This window comes from Hetaerina americana, unplaced genomic scaffold, assembly GCF_022747635.1.
Source record: "Hetaerina americana unplaced genomic scaffold, ioHetAmer1.1.p SCAF_12, whole genome shotgun sequence".
Taxonomy (NCBI): domain Eukaryota; kingdom Metazoa; phylum Arthropoda; class Insecta; order Odonata; family Calopterygidae; genus Hetaerina; species Hetaerina americana.
In genome coordinates, this window is record NW_027286292.1 from 2,518,220 (window position 1) to 2,537,389 (window position 19,170).

At 35.1% G+C, this 19,170-nt stretch overlaps 1 protein-coding gene across 2 annotated transcripts in view; it reads left to right on the plus strand.

Moving 5' to 3' along the window:
• The first annotated feature begins 223 nt into the window (after nt 1-223).
• LOC139685653 (uncharacterized) overlaps nt 224-19,170 on the plus strand; it is a 34,905-nt gene continuing 15,958 nt past the window's right edge. The window contains exons 1-8 of one of the 2 annotated variants that reach the window (XM_071582612.1): nt 224-540; nt 704-938; nt 1,027-1,152; nt 3,270-3,423; nt 3,503-3,665; nt 14,634-14,847; nt 15,753-15,881; nt 15,999-16,205. In XM_071582612.1, coding sequence (XP_071438713.1) covers nt 406-540; nt 704-938; nt 1,027-1,152; nt 3,270-3,423; nt 3,503-3,665; nt 14,634-14,847; nt 15,753-15,881; nt 15,999-16,205 — 1,363 coding nt within the window. In that variant the 5' untranslated portion in view covers nt 224-405. Of the gene's footprint in view, nt 541-703; nt 939-1,026; nt 1,153-2,651; nt 3,076-3,269; nt 3,424-3,502; nt 3,666-14,633; nt 14,848-15,752; nt 15,882-15,998; nt 16,206-19,170 lie in introns of those variants that run through there. The other variant, XM_071582613.1, reaches the window with a different exon arrangement.

Below are 19,170 nucleotides of genomic sequence, written 5' to 3' on the forward strand. Positions count from 1 at the left end.
ACGAAAAACATAATAAATACCACATGTACCCGGATCGAGTGGTACAGCTAGTATGAAATAAAATTTAAATCTCGTCTTCTTGCCAACGCATTCAAAATTCACGCCATAAAGTGATTTAAGAGAGCAATTAGCAACATTACGTTTTGGAACAACGCGCGCTGTTCGCGATTATGCCAAATAATTGAAAGACGATTTAATCTTAGCTGTCGTTCCCAGGGCTGGACTACTGACGTTTTCGTGTGTTTACTAGCGGGATAATGCCAATGCAACGCTATTATTTTCAATGTTTCTTGAAATAATCCTTAACACGGAAGCTACGAAAAGGAATAATTGTATGTTTCCTTGAGTATCCACGATTTAGTTTGTTAGGTTTTTCTGCTTAAATTACGCATCTTGATTCTGCAAATGGGCTTCACAGAAATGGATAATTTGCCCATAGAAATGCTCGAGTATATACTGTGTTGTATGGATGGCCGTTCCTTGATTCGCGCTAAGGCTGTATGCAAGAAGTGGAATGATGTGGCTTCATTATTTGATAAGGTAATATAATCCTTAGTATTGTAACATGTAAATATTTCGAGATACAATACTCTCGGGTTGTACGGAAAGAAGTTTCTTCCACCCATGATTCATTTTTGGCATTAGCATTATCTATTTATTTGTATTAAACAATACTAAAAAAATGATTAACTAAATATTACAGAAACAATCACATTGGAAAAGTTTATGTTACAAAGAAATATCACGAGTTCCCTTGCTGGAATATGCTCTAAAGAAGTATCCGTATTGGCGACCGAACTGCGAAAATGATGGACAGTTAAACTGGAAGGACCTATACCTAACGTGGTTGCATTGGAAAGTTCTCAATTGTTTCCAGTACTACAATGATATACTTTCAGATCATAAGACTTGTTGTGTTACATGCTTAAAACTTGTTGGTGAGATAATGATTTACTCTTTGAATTTGACATAATTGGAGTAAGAAGATGTACTCACTGTGTTCGCTGATGAAAATGACATTTTCAGGCAATTCCATTGTAGTAGGATTGCTGAATGGGGAAATCAAGTCGTGGAAAATAAGAGGCGGTGATCCATACCTCTTATCTACTCATAGGTCTAAAGTGACAAGCCTGGATGTTCTGTCTATTTTAGGTAAGCCATGTGCATTTCAAACAGTATATATGTAACATATCTCTGGGCTCTACTGAAAAGGGCAGTGAAATGTTCTTTGATTTCAGAATTTAATAGAATGTAAAGCATATAACAATTATAATTATTTTAAACTTAAATGTGAGTTATAGTAATTGAGAGACAGTTCTCTGAATTGATAGGCTAAAAATTAATGAAAATACACGTGCGAAGAAAGTCGCCATATTCAAATGAATATAGGCGCTATGAAATCTGGGAAAAGATAAATTACATTGTAATAAGATATAATATCCTCAATTGAATAATGCACATATTAGCAGAAGAGCATGGAGAAGATCATCCACAAAGAACCTGAACTTGAAATAGATTCATTCTACATAATACAATTGCAAGCTATAGCTATATGTATTTGAAACTTACCCAAAATGATTTACTCTTTCAAATTAAGTATTTCTTTGATTGTGAAGTTTGTGTTACTCCATTGTTTATTCCAAACATATCCGAACATTCTGAAAAGTTTATCAGAACAGATTGCTTTAGATAAATGAAAGTTATATGTGGAAGACAAAATATGAGGCATTTCTCATTAAGAGTCAATTATAGTCCTCTGCTGAACAACTTGAATTTCTAACTGGAAGAACGAAAAATTCTCAACGTATGGAATAATGCCCTAGAATCAAGTAAAGGTTTTATGCCACCAGTCTAAATGTCCATTACATGTGTTGCTGCAAATAATGACCTCGAACACCCAAAAATAATATAAATTCGCACACTTGTACCCAAATATTCAGAAAGAAATTCAACTGAAATATCCATCAATGACATTGAAATTCTTAAGTCTCTAACAAACAAAATTTGTTCAATGCCTATTGAATGATTATGCAAATTGTTGCCATAAATTTTACTCAAAGGATCGGTTCTGATTAGTCCCAGTTCAAATATTATTATTGGCATAATCTACTAATTCACAAATTGTCATTTTATTTTTACCAGGCTCTTCTCTCAGCTGAATAGTAAAACATTTTCTCCCAGAATTTGCCTTTCAAAATGGGATTTTCACATGTCGATAAATTTGGTGAATTTTTCTTGGTCCAGCAGCCTAGTAGAGTCATAAAACTCATCAATCATGTTGATGTACTTGCTTGCTTACTAAAGTGCATTTCAATGCAACAATTTCAGAGTGTAAAAATCATTCACCTTGACTGGAGTGTAGTAAAACTAATGTAGTGCTCCTAATTTATCCTCAACTATGGAACGAGATATTCTCTGCCATGAACTATAAAATATCATTGTTAAAAAAAAGTTTGATCCAAAAACATCAGTATATGTAGTAAAATCTTGTGCTTTCCCTGCGTATTTGCTTGATGAAGTTTTCTTGGGTCTTCACCGTGTCAGGGGTTCCATATTGGTCGTAGTTTCGATGCTCGACTCGTGCATCAAAACGTTGGCCAATATAGAACCCCTGACCCGGTGGGAGACCCGAGAAAACTTCATCAATTAGTCTATATAGTTTACTCAACTGTTCAATTTCTCGAAACTGTTGTATAATTCAGCTGGTAGAAGAAAGTAAAATGTTGGATGTGGAAGCATGGGTTGTACAGAGAAAGACATGCTACATATCCTATATTTATGTGTTGAATCAGGTTTGAACTTTTAATTTGAAGAATATGTTGATTGGATCTGAAATATCATCTTGATTTTTTTATATTGCATAGCTGTTTAGGGAACTTTCAATTCATCCAAGACCTGCCAATAGATCCATTCCATCACTGTGTAAATAAATGAAATAGTGAATAAAGTGTTATTCTAGGGTTACACAATACAAGTTTAAACATTAAAAACTTTTTTGTAAGGATGTGCATTCAAAATCTTATGCCATTACTAGTGCCAATATAAATACTTCACTAAAATGAATGGAAATTGAAGGTAAGTTATTATTTTGATCTTCCTTTTTGATTTTATTTTCTCTTAGATGAAAAGTAAACCATTATTAAAAGATCTTATAATAAAATGAAATCAGATACATTGTAGATGTTAGAAGGTCAGCAGTCGCCATGTGTCTTTTTGAACTTCCTTATTAACTGTCTCATATTTGTAAAAAAGAATTTTTTCCTATCAAGATGAAAGGAAAGAAGTTACATCTGACAACGAGCTGGACTACATATTGTCAACCTCAGATGACAAGATAGTGAAAGTGTCTTACTTCATAGATGAAGACATGATACCAAATTTTTTTGATATATACCACCATGAGCATTCTACAATTATGGTTAGGTAAGAAATGTTGCCAAATTTGATATAAATGTTTATTATTTTTGTTCTCAATGTACTGCTTCTGTTAAATCAATTTCAGAGCACTGCAAAGTTACTTTGCCACTCTGGATGAGAGTGGAGCTATTGCTGTGTTTCTTGTTACTGCGCCAAGTCATGATGATATTTTGCCCGCAGTGTACTTAGTTGCCGAATACCAACCAAGTGTCCCACCAATCCTCTCTTTAAACATATGGGGGAGTAAGGTAATTACATATTTCTCTTCTGAAGTATTGCTTGTTTTGCATGGTTGTGTAGCTGCCCTTTTTCATTTTGTGACCACTTTCTGCATTCAAGTAAAGCAGCTCTCGGATATTTACTGTCTCAGGTGCCCAATTATGTTCTGGAGCTTTGGCTGCCTATTCCTTTTTACTAGCTTATCATATGAATGAAGCACCATTTTTCAAACACCATCTTTGAATAATTTGTATTTTCTGTGTATTATATAATGGGAAACTTGATGGAACATGATAATTTACTGCCTCAGGCAAATTTGCTAAATATCATGGATTAACCGGTAGGCACATTTTTAATCTACCTTCTTGATAAAGATACAATACTTTTGAGTCTACATTTACCGGGTACACAAACATTTCACAATGAAACGGAAAATGGTCATTGCTATGAGTTCCACAAATTTATGGAACTCATGACTCATTTTGTAATTCGGAAAAAAATTCCCTCATAAACTATTATCCAATAGTTGTTGCTATGAGCATATCACTGACTGCAATATTGTTAGATGATATGATTGCTAAAGACGTAAAAAAATTATGCAATAAAATTTTTTGAGTAGGTTGTCTATTGCTCTCTTTCCAAAAAGTGTAAAGGTAGAACATTATTTTAGCAACTTAACATGGGAAATATTAATTTAAATATTTCGGTTGGCAACAGCAGCACCAGGTGAGAAGATTATCTGATTGCTAAACACTTGAACAGATACAACCAGCAGAAGTTTGAAGGATTTAAGGAGGCTCCTGTTCTGTGTATAAAAAAGTTAACGATTGGACAAAATTTTAATGATATAACAGTAGGAAAGTAATATCAATGTTTATGACAATCTAACTATCACAGCCAGCATATGACTGTAATTCAAGTTTTTATGGTGAAGGTAGTTGGAACTGTTTGCTGCTAATTTAACAGAGAATATCATGTAATAAATAATAGAGGATTTATTCCTATGCTATGTCCATTGCAATTTTAAAATTGAGTACATTTTTGGGCTTTATGAGCTTCATATAATGAAAAACATAATTTCATCCACATTAATGATAAGTTGAATTTACATCTTCTTAGATTGAGTGCCGGCTTTATGATTTGCATCAAGTTACTGTTGCGGCATCTCCTGCAGTTTCTTTGGAATTTATAATATTTCTATTTGTAAATTAATCACCACCCTCTCAGGAGGTGAACTTTTATCTGTCATGAATTATAAAGACTGTTTTTTAATACCATTGGAAGTAGCAATTACACCTCCCTATATCAGCAAAGGCAGTTATCAGAAATAAAGCACTACTCAAGAAAAATAGTGTAAACATCATCAGCAAGCTTACACCTTAAAATAACAGAAAAATAAGCAAAATAATAACAAAGTGGACTTTAAACAGATTCAGGTGAGATGTAGTGGAAGTTGGTCATTATGAGAATAACAAGTTTGCACTTTTCCACAGATTTATTGGTAACATACAACCTTGTATCTATAGATGGTTCTATGAACTGAAATGTGTTGTATGTTACCAATAAATCTGTGGAAAAGTGCAAATTTGTTTGCCATAAAGTGGACATAAGTATTTAATTTAAATGATTAAGAACTGCACGTAAAAATATGTAAACTTTTGGATAGACAATGCCTCACTTTGTAGGCAGCTTCAAGTGAGCCCTCTGATGGAAATAACATGTTCACCTTTGCCTATCAACATGGTCAGTGATTTTCAATAAAAAGAGGAAAATCCCATGTAAAATAAAAAGTCAGCATCAAAAGGCTCAAAGATAGCAATAATAAATGGAACAATAGCAAAGTTTAAATTAGTTTAAAATGTAATGAAAAAGAACTGCATGTCCACAAAAATGTAAACTGGAACTGGTGAAATTAAAATGGAAAAGAGTACAATATTAATAATATTTTATTGTCCACTGACCATATATATCTTGTAGGTATAGGTGTCATCAATTACAAAGAAAAGTACAAAATACAGGTACATTTTGACACTATGGACATGCTTAAAAAAGAACATATACATTAAGGTGTGTAATAAAAACTCAATGAATTATAACTGCTTGTCATTTAAAGATTCATTCTATGAATAACACTTAATTAGCAGGAGTTTCCTGAGTTTCTATTTGAAATTGCATAATTTATCAACAGTTTACAATGACTGGTAATTTTTTTATAAAGTCTTACACCCATTGCCATTGGGCTTTTAAATGAAATTGCTGATTTATGGTAACTTGTGTGGATGTTGTGATGATTTCCAGTTGAATAAGAGTGAATATCACTATTTTTGTGAAAGAGATGGATATTATTTTTGATGCAGACAGACATGGCAAATATATACATAGATGGAATTGTAAGAACGTTTAATTTTTTTAAAGACAATCACCAAGAACAGATAATAACATTTTTTAATTAAGAAAACTTTGTGCATCATGCACACACATGATCCCCAGAGCACTATTCCATATGATGTCGTGGAGAAAAAAATTAGAATGATACAAGAGTTTTAATACCTCTAGAGACCCTTGTGTTATGCAGGGACTGAAAATCTACATCACAGAGTGCAGTTTAGAACATAGAATATTAACATAAATATTCAACCCCCCAGCTTGTTGAACATTTAGACTAGGAATAATGCATGGAAATCTGCTTTTTTGGAGAAGGAATTAAAATTACATGGAATATGGAATGGGCATGGAGTAGAAGATTTAGGAAATGAAATTAAAAGAGTCAGAAGTTAATGTAAAGACTAAAATTTGGGAATTCAACAGAAGAAAGCAGCGGAATGGGTTAAATAAGGAGAATCTTGGCCAAAAATTTAATATAATATTTTTGAATTTTTACATTTATTGCCAGGTTTGTGATCAATTCATGAATTATGAATTCAGTTGTATTTCAATAATTGATGACTTATAGGTTATTAGAAAATTGATTATATTATTTAGCTAGTTTATGCAAATGACTAAGAGTGCATAGCAACTGCTTGGATGAAAATGTCCATTCACTTATAACTGTTCCAGTTCAATTACTATTTGTGCTAGTCTTATACTTTTCATGTAACTAGTCCGGCACAGGATCTCTGCAAAATACATACTTCAGGTATTTAGAAATAGGAATACAGAAAACATATTTAGACATTGACAATATTTAAAAACACAGAACAAAGCATTTGGATGTAATCGTTCTTCCAATTTTGTTGGCAAAACTACATTCAGTTAGTGCTGAAGAAGGTTACAAGTAAACCCGTCAATTCATTTCCAAGTGCACCTTGATTATAGTATGTAATTGATTGATCCAACACCTTCTATATGAAAACTGAGGTGATGTGGTGTTTTTCTACAAGGGTTAAGGTTTTTGGATGTTTCTCCATGTCTGGGTGTCTCTTGGCGACAACAGTTTCTCCAGTCATGCTGCTGATGTTTTCAGGTCAGAAGTTTTATTTGGGTGAGATTGAGACTTTGGCAGTCTCTTCTTCCATATAGGGGACTGGTAGCCCTAGGTTGGCTCTGATTGGTTGAGCATTCATCTTTGTGTCAATCCTGTAACCCTCCTCCAGCTATTGGCTGGCATGTCACTGTCCTCTTGGTTGTCATTGTCTGGGTTTTTCTGTCATTTCAATTTCCTTTCGGATTAGCCTTGGATAGCAGTGACTTTCACTGCAAATAACGTTTGCTTTATCAAAGTGTACCACGTGGCCCGGTTCAGGCCACATGTGAACTGAGACAGCCGAAAGGCAGAACTGTTTTTTCTCCATGATGAATGTATGTTTTTGTAACCTGAACTTGATTGATTTTCCTATCTCTGTGATTTTCCACACGAGCATTGGAGTTAGTAGACTCCTTTGTCGAGCAAATGGGTGATCTTGTGTTTAGGCTTGAGAAGATAGTTGCCTGCTTTCTTGCAGCAAGTGAATCTCATCTTCACATTGTGCCATTTCCCCACAAAATGGAAATGCAGCCATAAATGAGAACTACAGAACAACGAGTTTGATTTTGCCTATAGCTAAAGGGGTTATCAGGATCATCATCAAAAGGTTGGAGAGCTGAGGGTACTAAAAGAGAGGAACATCAAATACAAAAAGATGCCTGTGTTGGTTTTTTTAGATTTTAAGAATATGTTTGATTGAGAGAACTGGGTAGAATTGATGAATGTGTAGCAGAAAATTGGAGTAGATTGGAGAGGTAGGAGCGATATCCTCAGTCTGTACATATCTCTTACTGCACAAGTGCAAGAGGCAGAAGGAATGGATGGGCAGTATTAGGACAAGGGGTATCCATTATCACCTTTGCTGCCCACCGTATTTGTTGAGGAAATGGTTGAAAAGGCATTAGAAGATCTGGAGTTAGGAAGGAAAGTCAGTGGCAAATTCATGAAATCTGTTAGGTTTGTGGATGATCAAGCTTTAGTTTTTCAATCAGCCAAGGGGCTAAATAAATGCACGGAGGGAGAAAAACTGCCACCTTAGGCTCTAAACATTACATGCTAACATTTCATTCCAAATCAAGTCTCATAAGTCATGCAAAACATCCTAGGTACCTCAATCCTGAGGCTTCCGCGACATCTATCTGATGAAGGATCCATGCTGCTTCTGGGAATTACCATTGAGTAGGTGTATTGATGGACAACTGTTTCACCCCCAATCCTGGAAGCATCTAATATACGATAAATATTGAAGTCAAGTAATGAGATGTGCTGGTGAGCTTTGATGTAATCTCCCTGTTCATGAATACACTCATTGATGACTCCATGCTACTCATTAAAGAACTCACCTCAGAGGGATTACCAAAGGATTTCCCGGGCCTCACAGAATTCTGACTCAGGAACTCATACTTCCTTTGGAATGATAAGTACTTTCAGCAGGAGAAAGGTGTGGCCTTGGGATCACCTCTCTCTCCTGTAGTAGGTAACATTTTCATGGAGAATTTCTAGCAGAAAGCAATAGAGATTTATCCAAAGAAACCATCTCATTGGATCCATTATGTCGGTGACACCTTCGTCATCTGAGGGAAGGATGAACTAGAATTGTTCCTGAAACACCTAAATCAGCAAATTCCTGCCATAAAATTCACCATGGAAATTGAACAGAATGGTTTTCTGCCCATTCTAGATGTGCTCGTGAGTAGAAAACCTAATGGCAGCCTTGGCCATGCAGTATACTGCAAGAAAACCCATAATGACCTGTATTTGGATGCCCGATCACACAACCATCCAGCCCAGAAGAGCTCGCTAGTAAATACACTAGTTCATCGTGCCTATACCATCTCAGATGCCGACTTGCTCACATCAGAAAAGAGACACCTGATCTCAGCGCTGGGGAAAAATAGATACCCAGAAATATGGTCCCAAAAAGGACTGCCAAAAAAGAAAAGGAGTTGATGGAAGATGGGATTCTGGCCAAGAAACAGAGTGAGGAGAAGCCTGGAAAAGAAAAACCGATGATATATGCTACCATCCCGTATGTCGCTGTAATGGCTGAAAAGATAAGTAAGCTCCACCGGAAACATAATTTAACCACTAGGTTTTCCACAGCAAGAAAAATCAGCGATATCATCTCTAAGCTGAAGGACCTAATCCCCGGTCTCATGCATGAAGGCAGTAGTAGTATTTTAGGGGAGGTGACCAACAGCTGAGGTCATTTGCGCCATTAGGGATGGACAGGAAAGGATGAAGGGTGGAGAGATACCCAGCGTTGGCATTAGCCTGCTCTTTACGAAAGACGCCAAGGGGCCTGGAGCTTAACGTCCCATCCAACGGACGGCGTACTCACTCAAAGTGCCCTCCACAAAGCACCTCGAGTAGGGATCAAGATACCACTGAAAAAATTCAACACCGCCGGGATTTGAACCCAGGCCTTCTGGGTAGGAAGCCAGCATCAGATTTTCATTTCATTTAGCCACCGCACCATCTCTATTCCCTGCATGAAGGGGTCTGTCACGATAGTTCCCTTAACATGAAATCCTGGCACATGAAGGTGTCATATGTCTCCATGCATGCAACTTATTGAAACCAACACATCACTTATTATTCTGTAGGTGCTAATCTGAGTTCAAATTTCAAAAGTTTGAAACTACAATCTTATTTATGGTGTAGTAATGATCTAATTGCCTTTGAATTGTCTTTCATGTTACTTCAGAATTCAGACATATTTGCAAAATGTTGTAATACCTATCACGGTATCTGCAAACATGTTTTAGATTAAGGTACATCCACAAGCAACGAGGTGTCTATCAACAAACAAAATTATTGTATATGAATAACTTTACCTATGGTAAAAGTTTTCCAACACACAGAGAGATGGCCGTGGAAATAATAAATTTAGTATTATCTAAAGTTAAACTTAATATTCATTATTTTAGCAATGAATTCAGAGGGAATGCTGCTTCCACTCATAAATGCTTACAATTGACACATAGGCTCAGGACATTAATGGCAGGTAGGAATTACAAGGGTAATTTGATAAGTTCTTGGAATGGAATAGAAATAAATGACCTACCTCAGTGCAACTTTTTGATTTTCAATGTAGTCTCCCTGTACACCAATGCACTTCATCCAGCAATTTTCCAATGTCTTGATCCCATCTCAAAAATTAGATCCCTTCAGGCCTGCAAAATGCCTGTCTACTGTTAGTTCTTTGTATGAAGAGAATCTCTGTCCTCTGAGGAAAATTTTGAGCTTGGGGAAGAAATGAAAATCTGATGGAGGCAAATCGGGCAGAAATGCAGGTGCATCAACAATTTGTATCTTAGTTCACATATTTTTGCTATGGCAGTGACACGTGTATGGGCATGCACTGTCTTGATGAAAGACGACTTTCTTCCTTGCTAAAACCTGGTCTTTTTTCATGTCTTTTACTGCATTTGGTCCAGGAGATTAGCTTGGTGTTGCCCAGTAATTGTTTGATCAGTGGCAAGATAAATCTATCAGCAGAATCATTTTTACATCCCAGAAAACTGAAGCCATCACCTTTCCAGCTGACCATATTGCCTTCGCTTTGTTTGATGGTGGTGAGTCAACATGTTTCCATTGATTTCACCGCTGTTTTGTCTCTGGGTTATAGTAGTGGACCCAAGTTTCATCTGAGGTCCCAAACAGGATCAGAAAATCTTGTTGGTTGCTCTTTAAATGTGCCAAGCATTTTTCGTAAATTTTCATTCTGATGTGTTAGTGATCCTGCATCAAGAGCCGGGGTACCCATTTAGCAGATAATTTTCTCATATCCACTGCCACTGTTAAAATATGATATGCCCATTCAGATGACATGCCTTCAGTTTCAGCCGTAATTTGCACTTTCAGTTGGCAATCCTCCATGGCCAATTTATGCCCTTCTGTAATAATTTCTGGGGTAGTGACACATTTTGGGTCCCCACTATGCAGATCGTCATCGAAATTGTCGTGACCAATCTTAACTCATTTGCCGACTTGGCAACAGTTGAATATAATGGAGCAGTGGAGCAGAGTCCCTGAGTGTGTTCTGAAAGTCTGCAAGAATTTCACTTGCTTTCATACTTTTCTTTATGAAGTATTTATTCGCGGCTTGAATCTCAATTTTTTCCATCTTCAAAAATCACTACTCAGGAACAGCGGAGATGTGTCCGCACTACAGATAGCCTCCCAGAGGACTGATGCATTACGTGTTTACTGATACAGGTCTACCTATTACCATGTGGGAAACTCATTGTGCTAGGGCCGATATCTGGTGGTGATTCTGAGAACCTTTCAAATTACCCTAGTTTTTTTTTTTTTAATTTTTCATTGTGTTGTCACTCGTATTGGTGATAATTCATCCTCTCTTGCAATGTACAGTTATAAAAAATTAATGTACAAGGCAGTTGGGGGAGTCAGGAGGAGACCGGAAGTTGCATGTCTGCCTGTGGAGCTGAAGGTTGTTGGTTCCATTCCTGTGACCGGCGAAAATTTTTCAGCTTATAAAAAAATTTTTAATGGTGTTTGGAACAAGACAACCGCACCTTATAGAAAAAACGCAATAATGGTATTTTGGAACGAGACGACGAGAAAAATAGATCCCTGAACACATGGTGAAAGGCAGCAGTTTCACCATTAGGCACTGGTGGCGCAGACCGAGTGGGTCGGCCCAGCATCAGCTGCCACAGCTGCAGGCGAGAGTGAAGTTCATGTCTACTGCAGCACTGCGATGTGGAAGGCTACGGGGAAACTACCAAATTATTCTCCCTAGAATATGCAGCCTTGCCTTACATTATAATATAGTAAAATGGAAAGATATGGGCTGCAGCAAACCAGTCCTTGGATTGAAATACTGATGATAAAGGTAGTTGGATTTTTATCTAAAATATCTGGCTAGAAACACATGAAAAAATACCAAAAAATACCTCTGTTTTTCTCACTTTGATGCTAATCCTGTTGATAAAAATGCTTGTATGCTATTTTCAAAGTGAGAACAAAAGAAGTATTTCTTTAATATGAAAAAGACTTAATTAACATTGAGAAATGACCCTGCAGTAATACACATTATTACCAGAAATATTCACTATTATCTAAGCACATATCAGGTGATTTGTTAAATAGGGGTTAACTTATTAATTTTATTAAATGCTCATGTTTGATGCTACAAAAGTAGTTTTTTTAGTCATAAGCTGTTTAAAATGCAAGTCACAGAAAAAATTCCAAACATCCAAGTCGAAATTCCTAGTCGAAAACTAGAGATAATGCAGATGATTATGTTGATAATTATATCACCCTTTCTGCACAAACTTCACTTTGCAATTGCACAATACCAACTTTTTGAACCAATATTATGATAGTGTTTCTATTTTGCTTGATGAAATTTATTGACAAAATTTAATTTCCTCACAAAGTAATGACTGGTGTAGTTTATTTGAAAAACAAGACCTTATCACTTCAACTATTTGTGAAGATAGTCATTTTTCTTTGAACCCAAAATAAACATTGGCAAAAAATCTGTAAGAGTGGGCAATGTAAAAAAAGAATAAACAATCTGACACACCACAGATAGTTGAAGGAATGGTAATAGAAAATAAAATAGCAATATCTACATCGTAATTCAAATATAGTGATAAGTGATCTGTGTATTGGCCAAGAAAGCATACAGAATATCATTCAGTTTGTTTGCATTTGCCCCAATGAAGTAGGACTTGCCATCGAAACGACACTGCAACTCCCTCTTTTCCTTTCTTGTTTTCCTTACCTTTGATCCTACCTCGTTAACCTTTCACCCCTCCCTATCTATCTACCCTTACTATGAACGACACTGCATCCCCATCTCGGTGACCACCCGTTATCTTGTGCTGCTCTAACTTGGTGAATGTGCCAACATCATCTAGCTGGTCTTGCAGGCGCCAATCGTCAAAGGATTCACCACCAAGTGATCTAGCCCAGTGAGTTACCATTTCCCTGTTTAATCCTCTCCCATCCCTACTCCTACCTCTCTAATTTCCCCCTTCATAATCCTTGTGCATTGAAGTCCCGCCAGAAGTAATATTCCCTGCTTGACAAATTTTGAGGTCTTTTGACTCTTATTGAATAGTTGACATGACTTATGGGTATCATATTGCTAATGGGTTCAGACCGATTATTTCTACAACCAGACATAAGTGAAACATTTGAATTTGGATATCCAAGCAGTGATTGTTGCAAGTGGCCTGGGAAAAGTCTCATAATCCATTTGTATGATTCTGTTGGCTTTGAATTGTGTGGTGGTGCAGAATCATTGGGTATGGCTGTGCCATAAATGATGTTGCACATACTTGAATGTTAAGGCCACAGGATGAGAAAGGTCCTTTCACTATTCAGTTGTTACCTGCTCCATTACATCACCCGATGAAAATTAAGAAAGGTAATGATATGATTACATGTTATTCAGGGGTGGATTGGTCTGTTTCTAACTGGGGAGTAAGTTTGCATCCTAGGCTGCCTGCACTAAATGAGCGCTGATTCTCACTAAAACTATCAGTATTTTCTATAGGTGTTTATAATTGATGCAAAATTCCATGCATGTGGCAGGTAAATATTGTGGAAGAAGTAAAGATCATTTTCCAGTGATATGATAAATTCATTGTAAATTCTGATGTACTTAAGAGAAAGAGTTAAGTACCAAAAAGAATATGTTGAAACCTGTTGAACCATAACTTAAAAAGTATAGTGGGACTTAAGGTATGATCAGATGATATATCATTGCAAGGAATTTTCAGACTTATATTAGGATCAACATCAATGTTAGAGTCCCTTTGGGTGAGAGGATATTAGTGAGTCTATAGTCTAATTACTGGAGCTAAAAACTATAAAGATCATTGGTTCTAGTTCACTTGAAAAAATATGGGAAATATTTTAGCTTCCTATATAATTTTGAAAATATAGGTTAGGAAAGGGATTCCAAGTTTATAATTTTTTCTGCATTTGTGTATTGCGATCAATACACAAATATTATTGCAATCAATGTTGAGCATGTTTGTGAATTGTTGTGATTAGTGTCCAATGCATTTGTGTGATTGTTAAATGCAAGTCCTCATAATACATTATGAATCCAGCTGAATTATGTTCATTTATAGTGATGGAAATATATAAAAAATTATCCTAATTATTTTCTATTTTTCTCCTATTTTTCTTTAGAAAGCAAATGTTTTTGGGAAAAATAATGTGTGGGAAAATATGGGAAAAAGAATGTTGTGTTAGGATCTGACTTTTTGTCCTGATTAATTTCTTAGAATCAGGATATTTCATTTTTTTCTTATTTAATGTGCGTTTCGTCAGCACACTTCAAGGAAACAATCTGTGAAGTTTTATTAGCGTAGTTGACTTTTTTTATAATAAAGGCCACATTTAGATTTTTTGTTATGTTACCTAATTGCTCTTATTTCCCTATCATGTATAGTGACAAGCTGACTTTATATAATGCTATTTTGTTAATATCAGGGTGGCTTCATTTTTGACAAAAAATGAAATGGTACATATCTCATCATTTCAGATATCAGGCATGACAAAGGAAGGCACATGTTTGTCTGCTGACTTCCTCAAGCGTGAGGATACAATGAAGGTAGAGTGCACGCCAGAAAATGGCACTGTTCATGTGACTCTTGTTGAAAATGCCTCCTCATATGTGAGTAAGGTCAATCATATTATGGAAATAGAAATTTTACAATATTACATTTGGAGGAGTAATATTTTCATGTGGATCACAGGTAACTATTTTGTATTAAATTACTATTATTGTAATGAGAACAACAAATATGGTCTAAAACCCTTGAAGTATTCAAACGTTAAATGTGATCATGTATTCAGATGAAAACCCTTAATCATTGTGGTCATATAATATAGGGATATATGGGAGGTGATCAACGGTACATTCTTAAAAGGAAGAATTCAGGGAATCTGTTAAGTAAGATGAATAAAGCCCAGACCCTAAATAAAAATTTCCAGAATAGCTAAATTAGCAAAACTTGAAACAAATGTATGCTTTCCAATGCATGATAATGATAAGCCAAAACTCAACATACCAAATTCATGAAATGGGATAACAAATATGTTCATAAATATAAGCAATAATGAAAAAACAGAGTTAGACTCAAAAACTGACCGATGTAGGTACACTTCTCTTCTTGCAAAGTTCATGATCACAACCAAAATAAGATCAAGTATTAGAGCAATGTGAATAAAACAATTTTTTATGTCGCATTCATGTTATGAATACATGACTTTCCCGTGGGTTTAAATGATAAAGGGCCTAAAAACCCTTTGACTCACTCTGTGTCAGCTCACGTGTAGTAATGTGCATCCAAAAGTTATGTAAGAGTCACAGCAGGGCTCTCTCAAGTTTATTTAGATGCTTGCCATGAACTATATGATGCCAAAAATATTTTTGGAATTTTATTTAATGATTAATTTTTTTCTATAAATTTTTTTATTGTATGACCATTATTTCAGAAATCCTCTGAGTTATTTCAAATCTTTTTACAAGTTTTGTTACTTTATAAATGTTGTTGATCAAAAGTTGGTAGAAATATTCCTGAAACTTGATGCTACTATTTGATTGGAAGTAATTTGATGGCAGCATTTATGTGAATTGTCTGTTCTTTTGAATTTGCAGATGATCATAAGATACTCATATCTCTGAATGGGAATGATTACTATGAGTACAATTTTGAAAATATTCTAAACACTTATGCAACGGCTGCATTATTGTATGGGAACTTGCTAATCTTTGGCTTGGAGTCAGGTTGGTATGAATCTTTTTCTGGTTTAATCAATTGGGACAATTCAAAGACAGACTACTCAAGCAATTTTATTACTATTTGTAAGATTTTTAATTCATTGTGTTTTTCTTCTACTTCAGGTTCTGTTGTGATGTATTATTTTGAAGCTCCAGAAGAACTGTTGCATTTAGATTTGCAGTGTTATCACTGGTTATATCCTGTTGCAAATGAACCAGTGATCACAATGGATGTTTGTGAGAGTTCATCAGGCCCACTGTTGGCTGTTTTATGTCATACAAATGTTCATCTAATTGAATGGTCATGTACTATGGATGATTTCATAAATGGTGAATTTGATATTTAGAAGATCACTTTCTAAAGATATGTTGCTTCAATAATGTTGAATAGCTCCATTCCTGCACTTCATGCTGCAGCAACCTCTTTTTTGATCAAAATTTCCAGTTTTGATAAATTTTATTTTTGCCCAAAATATTTTTGGAAGTTTATTTAATATTTTGTTTTTTTTTCTACAGAATTTGTTATCTTGAAGACCATTATTTAATTTATGCATTGTTTCCCACATTTTTAATTATCCATTTATTTTTATGTAAAATTTATATAAAATCAGTGAAAAAGACGTTAAAAATATTTTTATTATGTGATCTCACAAAATGATAATTTCATTTTTATTAGAAAATTTCTATCTTAAAAAATTAGATGTATTAACGATTTCCCACACTGCTACTATGTGTTACTTTTTCCTCGATTGAATGTTTACTCCAGGAAATTGTTTTGTTTTTTGCTTCAAAAGTGAAGTTGAGAGTGGATTTCTTCAGTTACAGTGCACATTCATGTTGTAGTTATAAAAGTTTAATATTATTTAAATTATTTATTTTTACACATAATGGCATTTATTTTTCCCTTGTAATGAAGTTGTTATAGATTAATATTTATGTAAGTAAAGAGATAAGGTAAAATAAATTTATTGCTCTTCATCCAGAAATATTTTTTTAGAGTTCTCTGTTAAAGTGGCCATATTTGTAATATTGGATGATTCAATAACAATGATCATAGGCAACTTGAATTTTTCTTCTAATCCTATTTAACTAAGACTATACTTCCCTCTATGTTAAGGATACATAAGGTCCTTAGTATCTCACAGGGAACATTAATTGCTTAGAGGATCATCTCCAGTCCTTCCACTTGTTTCTATAATTTTATTTATAATTTTGAATGATATGATTATTGGTTTATAGTTATCAAACAATCCTTGAAGAAGCAGGTTACATAAAAAATCATCCAGTTGTTTGTTGACAGCTGCTAGATGTTGCAATAGTTCCAAAACTTCAGCTCATACTCTTCCACTGTCTAAAAAAAATCCTCATGTGTCTGCTGTCACTTATATCCTAGTATGCCTTTTGAAGTGCATCCAAGGCTTTCTTGGCTCTTATGGCTGCCAGCGCAGTGGGATGGCACCCACAACACTCTTATCCATCAACAAGCTAATTTTGCCCTCCAGGGCACACACTTCTTGTTTTATCCATGCATCTTCTCCTATTGTATCTTCCGTTGTGTATTGAAATACTTCTAAAAATTCAGTAAACTTCAATATATCATCATGAATTGTAGAATTTCTCATCTGAAAAAACCTGATAATTGTAGTGAGAACCTGTGGTGTTGAATTCAGTCATGAAGAACACTTTGTAGGGTATGAGAGCAAAAATACTTATTTTCCTTTTTCAATAGTTGAAAAACTATATGAACTTATACGAATCGTGGACTCATGATGTGACAGAGTTGGGATTACCTTTTCATACATGCAGTTAAACCGAGGTTAGGCTGTCTTTTTGTCCTACTTGTCTTGATTTCAAAAGTTTAATTCACAAAAAAATGAAACTTACAGTTAGGAGTTCATTAATGATTGTTGCTGTCTTATCATCTAATCTCAATTCTTCAATTACTTTAAATGGTGTTTCCTGAGTTGTGGCAATGATTGCTGTTTAAACCGTAGATGTCCCTGAGTTTATTAGCTTCTTTAAAATGATATTTAGTTTGGTATGAACAAGTGACCAAGTTGCATATTCTGTAATTTAAAAAGTGTAGTTAAGATATACCTGAGGATCTGCAGTAAAGTGAGATGATTCAGAAGGCACACAATAGGAAAATAAGGAAAATTTAAATTTGGGTTTCAAAGAAAAGCATTGCTGCATATGTGGTGTTTTGTCATAAAAAGGTTTACAAAAGAGATTTTCTTGACTACATATAACTTCATCAATACTACAGTTCAAATACATATTTATTTAAAGATACACTTCCTGTATGGTGTTGTAGATTAGGGTGTGCTGATAGCTATGGTCATTTGGCTTGAAGTTTCTTCTTAGGCTACACGAATTTAGAAGGAATTCTGTTTTGGAACTAGCATTTGCATATTATTCCATTTGATGTGACTCACTTCACAATTTCTCACCAATGGTGACAATATCTCATTTATGTTGAATACGTGATGGAGGTTGTTGTAGAGGGCAGACTGTTGAATGGGTAAGGATTGATTCCATAGAAAATGAACATGCCACATTGCCTGCACATGTTTATGCTGGCAGAATGTTAAAAATTGAAGAGGGTGGTGATGGAAATCAAAATATCATTTAGATTTTTTCCATATTACGTTCTTTTCCAGGGAATTTTTAATTCATCCAAGATTCACTACCAGATTATTTTGAACTCTATGAATGAAGCATTATTCTAGGGTAACTGTATAGAATTCCAAGAAACTGCGGGAGATGCCCTAATGGTAACTTTTAACGGAGTCATCCGCTTATATGCATTTCAATGCAACAATTTCAGAGTTTAAAAATCATTTGCCTTGACTGGGATTCGAACTGGGATCCCTCGATATCCAGCAGAGTGCTTTAGCCAGTTAAGCTATCAAGGAATCCTCTTAGCCTCTGAAATTTTGGGGGCTTCAAAGGAATGAGATGTTGCGACAATAGCTTAACTGGATAAAGCACTCAGCCGGACATCGAGGGATCCGGGTTTGAATCTGGGTCAAGGGGAATAATTTTTACTCTCTGATATTGTTGTGTTTAACTGTATAGAAGTTAAATGAATTAGAAACTGTAAGACTGTGCATTCCAAATGTTATTTCCTTGCCAAGTTCAGGTATTAAAACTTGTTATACTCAAATTAATTTTAAGGAAGGTAATTATTTTGATCTTGTTTTGATTTTATATTCATATGAGAGGAAAACCGATACCGTTTTCATATATTTAGTCAAAAAAAGGTGAAATCATGGTTTATTGGAAAAACTTCAAA